Genomic DNA, 15994 nt, shown 5'->3' with positions numbered 1-15994 from the left:
TCCTAACCAGAAACGAAGGACCTACCGATGAGTCGAAAAACGTTTCGGATGCTATCAGCAGGAACAATTCATTTTGCACTGAGAAAATTCTGTTTCTGACGGATCACAATGTATCGTAAATAATCAGATAATAGGAAGTTTAAGATGCGGCGGCGACGAGATAATAAAAAAGCAATAGCTTGACAAGGCAAAACAAGAACTTTGCACGTGCATCACGCATTTTGCAGATTTCTTTGCCGTCACTGCACGACTACCACGTGAAGATGCCTAATTTCAGGTTTTGTGAAGGAGGTAAACAAACAATGACAAAATTTTCTTTCTCTTTATGAACTTGGATATGGTTGATAGAAAATCAGCTCCAGAAGAGTTCGCTTGCATTTGACAAAGTAAGCGAGTTAGGAGAATCACGATAGAGACTTGAAAAATGTGAATTCACTTTTCATGCGACGTTTTCGTGGCTGTCAGCTGTCGTGGAATCTTAAACTCCTTAAGATTTACGAAGGCATGATCGATGCAAGTATGAATACCTGTTGTAAGCTCAAGCTTGTATTTTTGGAAAAGCGTCTTTAGTTTTCGGGTAGACAGTGGTAGTCTTTACACTAGAGCCTAAATAAGCTAAGCTATTTCAAGACAAGTAAGTTTTAATTACTTCAAGTAAAATAAAGTTTCACACACAACCGATTCTTTTTTACTTCAGGTTATTTTCCCACGCAACAAAATTAAGATTGATTGACATGTCTCGCCTTTCTCAAAGCTCAAGAAACCGCAAAACCGCAAGTCAGCTAAGTAGGTCATGAGGATGGTTTTCAAGTCGCTTGAAACTTTCTTGAACCGTTTCAACTTTCCGACTTTAATGAGATGCAAAGCAAAGTTACTTGAGATTTTACTTAGGCCTTCACACACGAATTTTTGGCTAAGTAAAACTTAGCGGCTCTTAAGTCTTACTTAACAGCCTAGTGTAAAGACAACCAACCAGTATTTTGAAATAAAGTGTTTATATCAAACTGAAAGTTTCCTGACTGCGTGCATTTGTTTGGTGCATGAGCCAGACAAGCCGTGATCGAGTCAATGGGCGCGATCCATTCAACCAAAATTCAGACCGGTCCGACCGGGAAAAGAGGACCACCTCAAAAGGTGGACCTGTTTTTTCGAAACTTTTCCGGTTGGACCGAACCGATCCATTGAGTTTTGGACCGAAATTTCCGGAAATTTTGGTTGAATGGATCGCGCCCAATAGCTGTCGCGTCGTGTACGAACTCACGAAAAAAACTCAGGAGATGCTGTTCCCCGATTGGGCACAATAATACAAAGCATTTTTTGTGCCCAATCAGGAGCCAGCATTCACTTGACCGTTTGGAAATGGTCCGGTGAGAGTCGGTACCCAGGGGCTCTTCCGCCTATGCTTGAAAACTGACTGACTGCCCCTGGGTCTCCGAGGATGACACAAGAATAGCGATAACCCAAAACACAACCAAGCCAGTACAAGTCCCGCAAACCCAATTGCGACAAACAGCTTCCCGACAACTTATCAACTACAAACAAGCTCTACTTATCTCCAAGAATCGCGAAACTCCTCGATCCTTGTAGAACTGATCCACGAAGACTTGAATTCGATCCCGCCGCTTGCCACCAGTGTTGTAAACGGGAGTTGATTTCGTGGCCAACAGATAAGTGTCGACTGTCGACTGCTTGAATATCTCTAGACCTGGCCGGTTTCGGGCTATCAATATTCTAAGAGACTTGCACACACTCAAGTCCTGATCACATTCACATTCATCATTTATTGCTAAATCAAGGTACTTTTATACATATTGGTAGCTAAATCATACGTGGGAAAATATAATAGGGAATGCATGTGGTTTCCTTTCTAGTAAACACCCTAATTCGATTGAAAGCTTAAAACACTATTACTCCTACATTACTTACGTAAATCCTGAGCGGCTAGGTTTGAGTAATCATTCCATCCTACACAAAATCTTATCAGTTTAAAGGGTGTAGCTTGTAGTTTTTACGTTATTCCGATCGGAAGGCACATCTAACTATCTACTTTACACGATGCACATTTTTGCACGCTTGCTTACACAATAGGGATCATATTTCCGGTTCCTATCAAGCTAGTAATTGATCTATTGTTCACTCAAGATTAACAAGTCACGATTCATTGTACAAAGTGTCACGAATTCTTTAACTTTACTACACCGGTATACATTTACGCTTATGAAAATTTCCTCTTTTAATTGAACAATACACGCACGAGCCATTAAACGAACAATGTCATGCCACGATCGTGCCGCGGATATGAAAGTGGATCTGTTGACTTGAAAAGTTATTTTAGTTTCCCGGGTGACGGCTATTAGCTAACCCAATGGGTATTTGACAGGTTCGCAGCAAAATAAATGGATCAGCTTCCAGTCTAGCTGCTTGCTTTTCAACTGGCCATTAACATTAAATAACAATGACGCCAAAGTGGAATGGTTTATCTCGCCTTCGCCAAGTATTTATCCTCGCCCTGTGCTCCTTTTTCGGTAAGAGTTTAATGAAACTTAATGTGCAGAATATAGCACAAATCAGCTAATAGACAAAAAGACAATCAAATCGTGTAAACACTAGAGCGATCGTGTTATATTTAAATAGTAAAAACGAAAATTTCATTGCAAACAAAGTTTAAATGCTACTTACACAAAGTTAATGGTTTTTTACAATTGAAATTTTAAAGTTTTAGAGCAAAGTTGATAGTACCTTTTAATTCAATCGCTAGAAGGAAGAGAGAGCTTATAACACAGTGTATACTCCGTCTCCGTAAACCGGGAACATCAGTTACCGAAGTGGTTCTGTAAGTTGAATTGGTTTCAAGTGTTGTGAACACATGATCTAATATATTATGACTTACCATATTTTTTAAAGATGCGTTTCTCTTTGATCGAAAATTTTTAAACAGAAGCCTCGGATTGAGGCCGAAAACAAATTTTCTTTCGTTATCGTGTCGTCATCTAAGTTATCTAACTGAAGCAAGAAAGAAAATTTGTACACGCCGGTTAGATATAGAATGCTGTTAAAATCAGCGAATTGGAGATTTTTGAAGAAATATGTCCTAAACTAACATTGAATTTTAAGCGTACAGTTCCGCCGGCGACCAGCTAAGCTGACTCAGTTTTCAGTTTAGTCACACTTATTCATAAACAGTACATAAATACAATAATACGAGGAACTAATCAAAGGCTCCTGGGAGTGAGCTCAAGGATGAATTGAATTAGTGTAGAAAAGACAGTTCAATAATCAAAGAAAAACATATAAATCTTTTTGAATGGTTCATTATGTACGGACTTGCCAAAATACAGCGTGACTCGAAGTATCCGATTGCATGTGCATCTGAATATTCTAGAAACTTGTTATCAGCGCAGCATTTCTACTTACAAAGCAAAGATCACCTTTAAAAGCAATTACTAACGCTTTTTAGTTGTAAAATAATTTGCTTTCTCATGTGACTGTCAAACACTTTCCGAACGACAGTGCGATTTCTTGTAAAATAGCCAAGTTTTACATAAGCACGAGTTCTATTTAAACCGTGGTTTTAAACAGTATTTTAATGGACCTCGAAGGTTAATTCCTAAAAGTGCGATGCTTTTAAATAAATGTTTCCATATGCTGTTCACAAAGAGTACGTAACGGTTAGTATGTGAAGTACGAGCTATATTAAATACAGAATACAGGCGTTTATGGCTAAATTGAACTGCTTTAGAACACGCTTTTGATAAACACGAGCTAAAAATTATTTAAGCTCAAAGCAGTACGTGCTCTGACCATAGCCAAGTAATTTAAACGCAGTCGAAGTATCCGATTGCCTTTCTCCACCTGAATTTGTGGGTTCACACTAGGCACTAAGTCTGTCTTAGCCTAAGTCAAGCCAAGTCACCCTAAGTCCGCTTAAGCGTTCAGACATATCTACAAGACAAATTCTTTCTGTGCAAAGCTGTCATCATTAACGATAAAAATAACAGATAAGGTAACTAACATCATAAATGTGGCGAGGTAGTCACGATCCATTTTAGCGAAGAAGTTGAGATCAAAATGAGACCGAGAAGCCGTAAAATCGCTGTAATTGCGACTTTTGTCTGTTTATTAAATTTACAAAGGTTGATCAGCCAAATAACCTTACAAAATCTTATGTTCCTTCGTGAAGGAATGACAGAAGATTTTGTTGAAGAGCGTGAAAGCCTGCTTTTTCTGACCGCCCTACTTTTGAGCGTTCACCGAAGACGAGGTGAAACCAAACTTTAGAATGGAACGTGAAACGTTTGACGAGCTTTGCCGAATTCTTCGTGGTGATCTGACGAGACGGGAAACGAGATTGAGAAAGCCTGTGTCTGTAGAGAAGCGTGTTGCTGTTGGTGTTTGGAGACTTTCCACGTCGCATAAGGTAAAAAGTCGGTAGCGTAATTGCCTTCTAACGTTTCGTCCCCTCGGCGATGCATCTTCAGTTAATTTTGTTCGTGAGAAGAAACTGTGTCGTGATTTCTTTGCTTTTGGCGCCTAACGGAGGAATCTCTATCTGATAAAACCCACGATTTTGAATTTTTTTTGCTATCAGGTTTCTTAAGTCAGCCTTAAGTCATGTTTGAAACAGACTTAAGAATTGCTTAGGTCGTTTGAGTTTGCCGACACTAAGACAGAAATCACGCTTCTGTGACTTAGCGGTTCATACCTGTCATTTTCACTAAGTCGACTTAAGAGATTACTAAGTCAGACTTAGTGGTCTAATGTGAACCCATACCAGCGCAACATTTCTTGTAGAAATTACATTAATAGCCCTGCTAAATGGAATCACTGACAAACAAAAGCTTACTTTAAGGCAAAGATCACCTAAGAATTCAAGCAAAATAGCGTAACGCGTGTTGGTTCTAAAACCTGTGCTTCTAGTCCACACAACATCAATTCATTCCCTGTTTGCATACGTAGACAAATGGTCGAACGGATTCGTCCAAATAACTGAATAAACCACAATAGATACTCCTCGATGTCGCTTTAACAATTCGAGGACCGTTTTGTGGTAGTGATTATAAGGCTCTTTTGCTTATTCGCTTTTCGCTGAACGAAATCCCATCGTCAGGCTGCAATAGCTCTTTCACACTCCTGTTGATCGCATCTTCTCCATATCAAGTATAATATCGGGAACAAATGTGCACAATTCGTCCAAATATGCAACAATGAACCACGCTCAATTATTTCAATGTCCTTTTAACAATTCTAAGTCTATTTCTTGCGGATGATATTATCAGTGTTCTTTAGAATCTTTCCATTTATACAAAACCCATCTCTATAATTGATGTGTCGGGAAAAAAATTCGCCTTAGTAGTACCCTCTAGAATATTCCAAAAATATGTGTAAAAGGCACTTGGAACAAAAGTAATACTAAGTAAGGGAGGTAAGAGTAAAGTGTTTAATCTAACTTTAATGAATATATTAATTAGAATCGAGTGAGTGAGTGAGTGAGTGAGTGAGTGAGTGATCGAGTGCCATTCGAGTGCCTACAAAAGCCCATGGCATGACTACGTCATCCATGAGCTAAAAAGGAAGGAAATCAGAGCTAATATACATGTTACAATAAATATTACATTGGAAAAGTGTGTAGAGGCCAAAGGAGCAAAGCTTTCGGGTTGGCCACGACTCAGTTTCCTAGATCTCGCCAAGAAATTAATGTGTGCATTTGTGAAGCCGGGTTTTATATCCTGAGCTGTTATCAAGAGCTCTGTTTCCGTACGCGGGGAACTCGGTTGGCTTCTTTTAACCCGGATGAAAAGGCTGGCTCGGTTACCAAAGCAAAAAGTATTTAACCACCGCTGGAAGATGGCGAATTCGTCATTATCACGGTCTATTTTATATCTTACTGTTAGAAATACAATCATTTAATAATATTGACTACGTAATGATAATGGAACTCTCAGAGCTGCCGTGCGGCAATAAAAACACGTGCACTCAATCATCACGCATAAAATTTCATCCAGTCAACCGGTCAAAAACTTCTCTTATTATGGATGTCCTCAACGAGCAGGCGAAATGAAGCAAATCTTGTATTTTGATTGGCTACCTGAGGAAGTAATCCGCTCGGGATTTCCCGTAACGTTCCCGTAAGAAAAACTTTCTTTCGTCTATCTAGGAATTCCTCGACCAAATTTGTTCGGTCAAGATGGCAAGAAATTGAACTTGCTCTTTTAATGCGTTTCATGGACTGAGAGTGAGTAGCCCTTCATCTCTGCGTGCATCCTCAGAGGCACAGGGGAAGAAAACAAATTAAAAAAAGAGACGGCAAAGACAATGTTTTTCCGCTGCAGATTTGGACTATTTTTCAGGTCACCGTCATTGACAGTGTCTCAAAAGAGGGAAAAATCTATAATGGCCATCATACATGGGTTCGATTAATACGCTAGCCTAGTTAACAGCTCATACAGTATTTTAACAACTCTCTGTCTAGCGCTATCATATTTCTCTATCAAAAATAATAATAAAAATAATAAATAAATATTTCTCTATCATAAATTATTCTTTTTCACTGATTATAGCTACGCATAGCGTCGTCGTCTATGAAGCAGTTAGCGATACTAAAATGAACTGGACCGCCGCATCGTTGAACTGTCCACTAGCCAAGATTAGCAATACTTATGAACTTTGCGACGCCCAAACTGAACTAGCAGAACTAGAAGACGTCAACTACTGGACGGCTCTTAAAGAGGAAAATGGAAGCTACTTCTGGGGCAATGTCAGTCAGCCGGTCGACCATTTGAACTCACATGCGCTCCTTGATGAAACGGAGTCAGGGAACTGCTATGTAATAAGTAGAGATACAATGAAACTGAAGTCAAAGGATTGTGACAACGAAGTAAACGGACGTCTTTGTTCTTACCCCTCGGAAGGTTTGTCCGAGTCATTGTAGCCTCCTTCTAATACCTGCATGGGTAAACTAAGAAACTTCGGTAGGACACCATTTTTATGTACCCAAATCTTTCCCTAGTTGAACAAAAAAATATAGCCTAGGAAAACAGCCGACATTTCGACTAGAGACGCCACCAGAGATTTCCCAGCGGGGAAACCTGTAATGACGTCGAGAAATGTCAGCTGTTTTCACTCTCAGGCTAAAGGAAGTAGTGCTTTTAAATCAAGTTAAAAACACATTGATAACCTCGACTAATGTTCCGTGGTTTAATCACACTGGTAGTGAAAAAAAATGTTTCCTACTTTAATGCATACATACACAATCCTTTTCACGTTTGGCATTTTTTCGAAAACAAGTAGGACAAGGCTAAGTTATTAATAAAAAAAGTATAATTCAAATAAAATTTGTTTGCAGACAAATCCACTCCGAAGCCCGAAAAGTACAGTGATGAATGTATTAAATACAAGGTATGTTTCTATCCTAAGTTTACATAATTTTGGATGAAATGAGATTTTATCTCTTTGGAAAATGACATACGAAGCTAAATTTTTATGATATGATTTTTAAATTGCAGCTTTCTAGCTGCTTCAAGGAGAGTATGAATTATTCGCAATGGAAGGTAAGTACGTTATTTATTTTTGTGCTTTTCCTACAACAACAAAACGGCCATTTCCAAGAAAAATGAGAGTTAATCAATGATTTTGTTGACAGAACTTGAACTGTAGGTGGTCAGGTGGTGGCAACTGCGAGTGGAAACTGCGAGTGGAAACTGAGAGTATAGGCCGCTGTGAGCTGTATTGCAAATACGACCAAACATACGCAGTGGATTCTGGGAAACCAGACATAAGTGAGTTTCTTTCTGACTCATACTTTATGGTAATTGAATGAAGAGGTATATTAATGAACCTAATCGACCTGACATTTGTTTCTTCACACAATAATTGATTGGTTGATTGATCGATTTTTGTCGCCTTTTCCGTTTTGAAAGTCCTTTATCGTTTCAATGCTGTTTTCTTTAAATCTCTATTTTCGAAAGAACTGGCAAATATCATAGCTGTAAGCTGGCTTAACAAGCACGTTGCCAAAACCCTCTTTCTTCAGGAGCAATGAAATCTTTTTTGCTGAACCTTATCAACAGGTGTTAAAGTGAGAAAGGTTCAAAAGGAATGGTCACAAAAAGTAGAAATTGAATTTAATACAAGCGAGAAAATTACACTAACACACAGGCTGTTTAATGATACAGGTTGGTAATTCGTTTGTATACTTTATATATACAGTCATAGAATACTTGACACTGATTTCATTCAGTAGAAATCGAAAATAAAATCATTATAGTTCTGAATCAAGTATCTTTGTTACTTAAGCTAGAGTTTTAAAGGATGCAGAAAATATGAGAAAGGAGAATCATATATTAACTACTCAGCCTGGCACTAGGGACCGCAGTTGGGAAAGGGCGAAAAAAAAAATGGCCGTCGAGCGAAACGAGCTGAGCGCTCAGTTCGCTTTTCTCGCCGACGAATTTGTTTGTACTGTTTCAATACTTTTTTTGCCATTTTTTCCCACATTAATTTTATCAATTTTAGGACCGTTGTTATTCTTGATATATACAAACGACTTTACTCAATCTTCTGATTTCTTCTCCGTGAGACTATTTGCAGACGATACCTCTTTAACAGCTGCAGCTAAAAATATAGATGAACTCTTATTAAAGATAAATAAAGAACTACCTAATATTTATGACTGGCTATGTGCAAATAAATTAACCTTAAATCTAAGAAAAACTAAATATCTTATCTTTCAACCTCGTCAGAAAGTAGATTATAATTTATTACCTCTGCTATCGATAGCTGGCCAATGCTTAGAGCAAGTATCCAAAATTAAATACTTAGGTATCTATATTGACACCACCACCACCTATCCTGGCATGACCATATCGACTATGTTTGTGATAAAGTCAGTAAGAGTATTAATATTATGACAAAGATAAAAAGTTATCTAGGAAATCAATGTTTAACTAGTATTTACTATTCTCTTGGAACGATCTCCCCTTTTCTCTTTGCAATAAATCATCGAAAATCCTGTTCAAAAAGGCACTTAAAAATATTATCTTGCTCAATATTGACTTGTGTACGTGTGTGTGTGCGTGCGTGCGTGTTTGTGTTTTAATGAATAACAAAACTACAAAAGAATAAAGTCAATCTTGTTAAAGGGCCATGATTAGTTTTACTATAATGTGCCCTTCTCCATTCTAATTTTTTTCTTTTATTATCATTATTATGTACACGTAGTTTAAGCAACTTTGTACCGATTGATATTGTACAACTACTGTATTATTTTACAACTAATGTATTATAGGATAGAGTAAAATAAAATACAACACAAATACAAATTTTTTCCGACATCGGAGCCTACTCCCAGGAAAATAACTACTTAGATGTTACATGTAAATGGTTTATAACATATTTTTGTTTGAATTAATTATTATATCATTAGAGACAATTGTCGCGGTTTCACTGCTTCCATTGAAAGATCAAGACTCAGTTTTGAGGCTAAATAGCGGGTAAGGCCCACCATCAATACTGAAATGAAGTTAATTTTTAACGATTTATTCCGCAGTCCTATTTAATACAAGTCATGTTTGGTGCTATTCATACCATCATTCCCAATCCCCCTCCCTTTTTCCCTATCCCCTACCCCTTTTGATGCCTGCTACGCAGGCCACATCATGACAGGAAGTAAAGTCCAGTTGCGTCTTGGAAGGATAGAGACGGCTGCTGAGAAATATCTGGGAAAATGTCCCTATCCTTTGTTCTAATATATGGTTGTGTAACAAGCTATATCCCGTTCGTTAACATTTGTTGAGTGAACTTATTCTCCATTTGTCCAGCGGTAACACTTTGGTTACCTCCGTTATTGGCGTGGTACTTAGTCCCCGCTTCAACAAGACGATTCCAAATTTGGTTATAGCCGAGTTTACCCATCCCAAGGTGAGCGGATAAGAGATCATGTGATCTCGTAAGTGAGAAAATGTCTAAAAAGTACTTAACTTTGGTAACAAAGAGGGGGGAGGATCAGATAGTCACGTCCCCGTTGTCACAAATTGCACATGGACGCTATTTCAAAGTCGTTCGAACAACTACTTGCATATTGAGACTATTCAGTTGCTCGTTCAAGCCCAGGGGAAGGGGGGATACTCAAAGAGGTTTTAAACTGGGAGGTTCCGCCCGGAGGTCCAACCCCCTACCCTTTTATATACCATTTTTGACAGAAAAGGTACCTGTCAGTTCCTATACCTTCTCTAACTGCTAAATGGTTTAATCCCTTTCATATATACCTAGTTTAGAACGCTGCACCCCTTAAAAATATGAATATTAATGAGTCAGTTAGTCTCATTTTTCTTTTCGATCGTGCTCGACAGTCTTTAAAGAGAAAATAGATGGTCTGTCAACAGGCTATAGAACAATGAACCAGGAAGTTTTTCTTGCCTATCTTCACAGCCATAAAACGCCCCTGTTAGACATTTTAGGTCCCCGGCTCTACAGACCAAAATGAGAAATTTCATTACGATCGATATGAAAGAAACTTAACGTTTTGATGGATCCATGTCATCTTTATCCAAATATACTTCAACTCATGAAATCTCTTTTTGATATACCTAAGGCCAAACACATGTACCCCTTTCGGTCGGAGCCTGCTTGTATGGGCGTTGTAGGGAGTATATTTTTTGTTAAACATTCCCTTACTTATTCCCGGGGGATCTGAAGCCTATATACAAACTGTACCATTCTCTTTTCTATGAAATGACTCTTTTGAATTATCCTTAACGTCAGTTTTCTTAAACTTGCATTCTTTTTGTTGAGGTCCTTCAAGAAAAAGTCATAAGAAAATGTGTCTTTTGGAAAGAAGACATCTGGTATGTGAATTAGTCGCAGTTGCTTAGTTTTTCCTTGCGTCGTTTAAGTCGATAATTTTTTCCATGTGCCTTCTAATTATATCACTTAGACCTATCTGTCTCCTTGCAAATTATCATCTCTTTTGACAAGAATATATTCAACTTCAGCATGTACACAATGTAAATTAAAATCAAATAGAAAGACTAACGGAAGGGATTTTATAAGGATGGACTAACAATATATTTCACAGGCTCCCAGGGATCCTCTTCGTTATAGTCAGTTCTTGAATCTGATCATCTGATAGCTCCTCTATTGCTTTCCGTTAAAAGGACACCTAATGGTTCTTGGTCAAGTGAAGGCTGTACCTTATTGAACGAGTCATCGACAGAGAGAACAGTTTGTAGCTGTAATCATCTGACAAACTTTGCCGTTTTGATGCAGTATAAACCCGTCCAGGTGAATATTTTGTGACGGAATCATTTCTCGCTAGATCCTCAGTGTTTCGAGAGTTTCTCTTTTTTTTTCAGAAACTTGCTCTCGCTAACCTGCTAGCCGTCAAAATAGGGATAGTAATAATCATAATAATAATAATGACTTTATATAAAAAAAAAAACCTTTGGAAAATCTGTACCCAAACTTTGTTACGTATGATTAAAAAGCAGGGAACATAAGGACTGATTAAGATTGAAACGAAGGAGATTTGGTGCTTTGCCCTTAGCCATAGTCATCAGTAACTATAATAATAATAATGAATAATAATAATGTTTATTTCTTATATTGCGCAGTCTAGCATGCGATAAAGATATGATCGAGTGCGCATTACAACACTAAAATCTTAAAGTAATAAATGGCTAGTCCAAATAATGATAATAATAATAATAATTTACAATTTTCGAAAAACAATAAAAGTAAAATATGAGTTAATAAAAGAACTAATAAAAAAGCTAATTTAAAAAGATGTGTCTTTAGTAAAACTTTAAAAATGTTCAATGATTGACATTGTCTAATTTCTAGAGGGAGTCGATTCCATACTTTGGGCGCAGCATTTTCAAACGCCCTATCCCCGAGTGTCTTTTTTGTTCTATAGGTATTGTCCATCAGGAGTATGCCCCGGTATGATCTCAACTGATACCGCGAGCTCTCTTTGATTTTTATCAAGTCTAAAAGATATTGTGGTGCGACGCCGTAGATACATTTGTGAACTAGCATTGCTATCTTGAATTCTATTCTGTGGGTAACCGGAAGCCAGTGCAGGTTGATCAGGGATGGTGTGATAGGATCATACCTAGATATAGTACATACCAGCCGAGCTGCCGCGTTCTGCAGGCGTTGCAGCTTACCAAGATGAACAGCGGGCGTACCATATAATAGACCGTTACAATAGTCTAATCGTGACATTATAATAGCCTGTACAATGGACTTCCTATTATCATATGATAAATACTTTCTAATACGCCGGATGTTATGTAGATGGTAATAAATATTCTGACATATGCTGTTAATATGTGTGGTCATATTCATGTTTGCATCAAACCAAGCACCCAGGTTTCTAACAGAGTAAACCGCAGAAACCTTTACCTCACCTACTTGCGAGTCACTTATCATAACCTTATTTAACTGTGCGCGTGTACCTATAATAAGAAACTCGGTCTTAGCATCGTTCAGCCGAAGTTTGTCTTGGACCATCCAGGTTCTTATGTCCCTGATGCAAGCTTGTAGAGCGTCAACAGCACAGAAACTCAGAAAAAAAAATAAAATCAGAAACTGACACCGAATAAAGAGGCTATAATAAGAAGAGAATGTTTACAAATACTTAGACCTAAATAAAGGAGACTACATAGAACATTTAGCTATTAGGAAGGTTGCGCATAAGTAATAGAGAAACGAAGGACTAGGAATGAAAGTATATTATGGGTTTGCCTTTATCAGTGATAACACCCGCGTATGTTGTGTTTAATTAGAATCCCAAAGAGCACGAGACATCCCTGTCAATCATAACATACATTGGATGTGCTTTGTCTCTCATTGGAGAGGTTATGGTCGTCATTATATATGTTGTCTTCATGTAAGTATTATTCCCTTTTTCATGGCGTGAAATCAGAGAGAAAATTAAATGTAATAGACTTAAATCAACGTCATCCGATTAGCTTACGTATCGTGGGCTTCCTCAAATCTTTCTCCGTTTTCTGACTATATCCTTTAAAACATTTTCGTGTATAATAGGACAGAAAATGTTTCTTAATAAAGTAAAATAAACGAAAATTTAATAAAACACTGAACACACTGTGGACACTATACATTCTCGGATGGCGATCCGTATTACACTTAATCCTGGAGATGAGATGACTTTGAGATGGTATCATTCTCGTACATAGTCGTTTTTGATTAACATTTTATGCAGGATATGTAATAATAATAATTAATAATAATTTATGAACTTATTGTGCGCAGCTTAACATGAGAATGATCAGCTGCGCATTACAACTGCATTACGTTACAAGAAACAAATAAAAGATAATGTATTTAAAAATAAAAAATAAAAAGAATATATACGAATACAAGTAAGAACTGAATATAAAATTGCTCACCAATATGAAGTTCTAAAAAGATAAGTCTTAACATGCGCCTTAAAACTGTTCACATTAGTAATCGCACGAAGTATATGTACCTTTTGTGGTCCTCTGCTTATAGCCAAACATTACTGTTGACTTTATTTCAATGATACGAAGGAATCGCCATTATTTTCGGCTTTATTTGTAGGAAGTTTAGAGCTGAGGGGATTCAGATTCGGATTAATCTTGCTGCAGCACTATTCCTTGCACAAGTAGTGTTTCTCTCTGGGATAAATGCTACAATTAATCGGGTTAGTGTACATTTATATCATCGAGCACATTTAGTTTTGCAATCAAAGCAGTTTTGAGCTCATCTTATCTACACTTTGCAATTGTTACTCAATTGGTTTGACAAATACCGACATCTCATCAAAAGAAGACAGAAGCTAAAGCAGCTATTTTGCTTTCAACATGACTTCCACGCAAACCAGTGCCTTAAAATTATGCACTGGTGATATGCTTTTTTATCTTTTCTAGCTTGCGTGTGTGTCAGTTGCGGTTTTGCTTCACTACTTTTACCTAGCATCGTTCGGCTGGATGCTCTTAGAGGGAGTATATCTCTACATCATGGTGGTTGAGGTCTTTGCTAGCACAGTTAAATTGCTGTACCTATATTTATTTGCATGGGGTAAGTTCGGCAGTTCTGTGCTCCTTACTTAGCTTTGTGTTTAATTGTTCCAAATTTCTAACACAAGAGTATCTTTGCGCGATTCATGACAAACAGGCAAGCATATTTCGATCATATGATGTAATTTATAGGAAAAATATTGTTTTATGCTATCCACTATATTTTTTGACGTAGTCCCCCAAAATGCAGAGTCAAAGGTTGTGCCGGAGTATGAAGTCGGACACGGAGGTTTTTTACAAATGTTTAAGGGACGACGTCTAAACATTTACCATTGTGCTTATTTTCGTAATATAAGACATGCTGTTAGTTTCCTCGAATGATTAGCAAATCTCTATTTTTTTGATAATTTTTATTCGATTGTTTGACAGGTTTCCCAGTCATACCAGTTGTTATATCTCTCGTGGTTGGTTTTAAAGATGGTGAAGGATTGAGATACTACACAAACGAACATTTGTAAGACACTTGAAAAGACAAAAGACAGTTGAGATAAATTACTACAAGCTTTCGTGTTGAGTTTTAAAAAGATTACTGGCGCGAAAAGCTAATATTTACGGCTTAATTGTAGTCGTGAAAATTAGGTTTTTCGCATAAAATTGGTTGATTTGTTTTAACGCAGGATGCAAAAGATTGCCTAGTGCTTTGAACTATTTAGCCATGACTTTTTTGTTTTGTTTTTGTTTGTGAAGGCGTATGTCGGCCGAGTGGGTAACTCCTCGAACTCCAAGCCCCGCCCTTCGCATTGTTTTTCGTTAGACAAGGGACTTTACCACACTTTAGCTCTCTTTACCCAGGTGTATAAATGGGCACTGTCGACATACTGCTGGGGGGTAACCCTGCGATGGACTGGCATCCCGTCCATGGGGAACGGTGGCAATACTCCGCGGCATGCTTCATGCTAGGGAAACCAGGATAAGCTCCGGCCTTTTGGGCCTTTAACTCCTGTGCGCCTTTACCTGAAGCTTAGTTTTTCTGCAGCTGTTGGCTGTCATTCTCCAAGCATTTGAGCTGGTTTTTTGTTGGTCCTGTGCTCCTTATAATGGCTGTAAGTATACTACATGTATGTTATACCGGTATCTTAAATTTCATGTCTACGAGCTATCGATGCTTCTATCAAACAAATGCACCGGCTTCTTAAAGGCGTGACCCTCACTTTCAGAATGTTTTCACTGGCTCCATCACTGAATAAGGGCCCTTTATCCCAAACTATGCAGAATTTCAAACTTCAGCAATACAATTCTGTTCCGCACCTGATATTTATATGATTGACTACAATAGTATCTTTTTCGTAGACTGTCTTACGCCTACGGAAAGTACTCGTTTGTCGTAATGATTCATAAACGCTGCTGATGCGAAACACCGTATGATCGTTTTCAGGTCAACTTTGTGATACTCCTGGCAGTTTTACGAGAGATAAGAAACTTGCAAGAGCCCAATCCAACTAGATTGAAGGCTTTTAAGTAAGTTAAGTAAATTATAAGTAATAAAGTTATAAGCGGGATATTGAAGTTACCTTCCTTTTTGACTTTGCCATGATGCCTAGAGATACGCCTACGACATTCCTAAGAGCCTGGGAGGTGCCTTCCAACAGCACTCCACTGGGTATTAAGTCACTTAATGACAGTTCACTTTAAAATCAAAGGGGGAACTGCTGTCATTAATAAAATGAAATCGTGACATTTGTCTAATTTTTCTCTGTTTTGTTGTGTGACTAGGAAAAGCCTTAAGGCTTGTGTCATTCTTTCGCCTCTGCTTGGAGTAACCTGGATATTTGGTTTGTTGGCAGTCACTGACGCTGGATTGGTTTTCCAATATATTTTTACTATTCTCAACTCTGCTCAGGTTTGTGTACTGTCACTCTGGCCCACACGTCGCCAAAATAGCTAAATAATAATCTTTGTTTTACTATTCTGTGAGTGTTTAAGCTGGTCCTTTC

The 15994-nt window shown here is 37.9% G+C and overlaps 1 protein-coding gene across 2 annotated transcripts in view; it reads left to right on the top strand.

The window, feature by feature from the left end:
• Positions 1 to 6762: 6762 nt before the first annotated feature.
• Positions 6763 to 15994, top strand: part of LOC140946989 (adhesion G-protein coupled receptor D1-like) — a 9702-nt gene continuing 470 nt past the window's right edge. For both annotated transcript variants that reach the window (XM_073396071.1, XM_073396072.1), the window contains exons 1-16: positions 6763 to 6908; positions 7343 to 7395; positions 7503 to 7547; positions 7640 to 7775; positions 8067 to 8171; positions 9422 to 9488; positions 9816 to 9915; positions 10789 to 10841; positions 11151 to 11277; positions 12783 to 12886; positions 13582 to 13684; positions 13911 to 14061; positions 14430 to 14514; positions 15037 to 15103; positions 15436 to 15518; positions 15774 to 15900. In XM_073396071.1, the coding sequence (XP_073252172.1) occupies positions 6842 to 6908; positions 7343 to 7395; positions 7503 to 7547; positions 7640 to 7775; positions 8067 to 8171; positions 9422 to 9488; positions 9816 to 9915; positions 10789 to 10841; positions 11151 to 11277; positions 12783 to 12886; positions 13582 to 13684; positions 13911 to 14061; positions 14430 to 14514; positions 15037 to 15103; positions 15436 to 15518; positions 15774 to 15900 (1473 nt within the window). In that variant the 5' untranslated portion in view covers positions 6763 to 6841. The remainder of the gene's footprint in view (positions 6909 to 7342; positions 7396 to 7502; positions 7548 to 7639; positions 7776 to 8066; positions 8172 to 9421; positions 9489 to 9815; positions 9916 to 10788; positions 10842 to 11150; positions 11278 to 12782; positions 12887 to 13581; positions 13685 to 13910; positions 14062 to 14429; positions 14515 to 15036; positions 15104 to 15435; positions 15519 to 15773; positions 15901 to 15994) is intronic.

Source organism: Porites lutea, chromosome 8, assembly GCF_958299795.1.
Source record: "Porites lutea chromosome 8, jaPorLute2.1, whole genome shotgun sequence".
Lineage (NCBI taxonomy): Eukaryota > Metazoa > Cnidaria > Anthozoa > Scleractinia > Poritidae > Porites > Porites lutea.
This window is presented reverse-complemented; position numbering and strand designations above follow the sequence as displayed.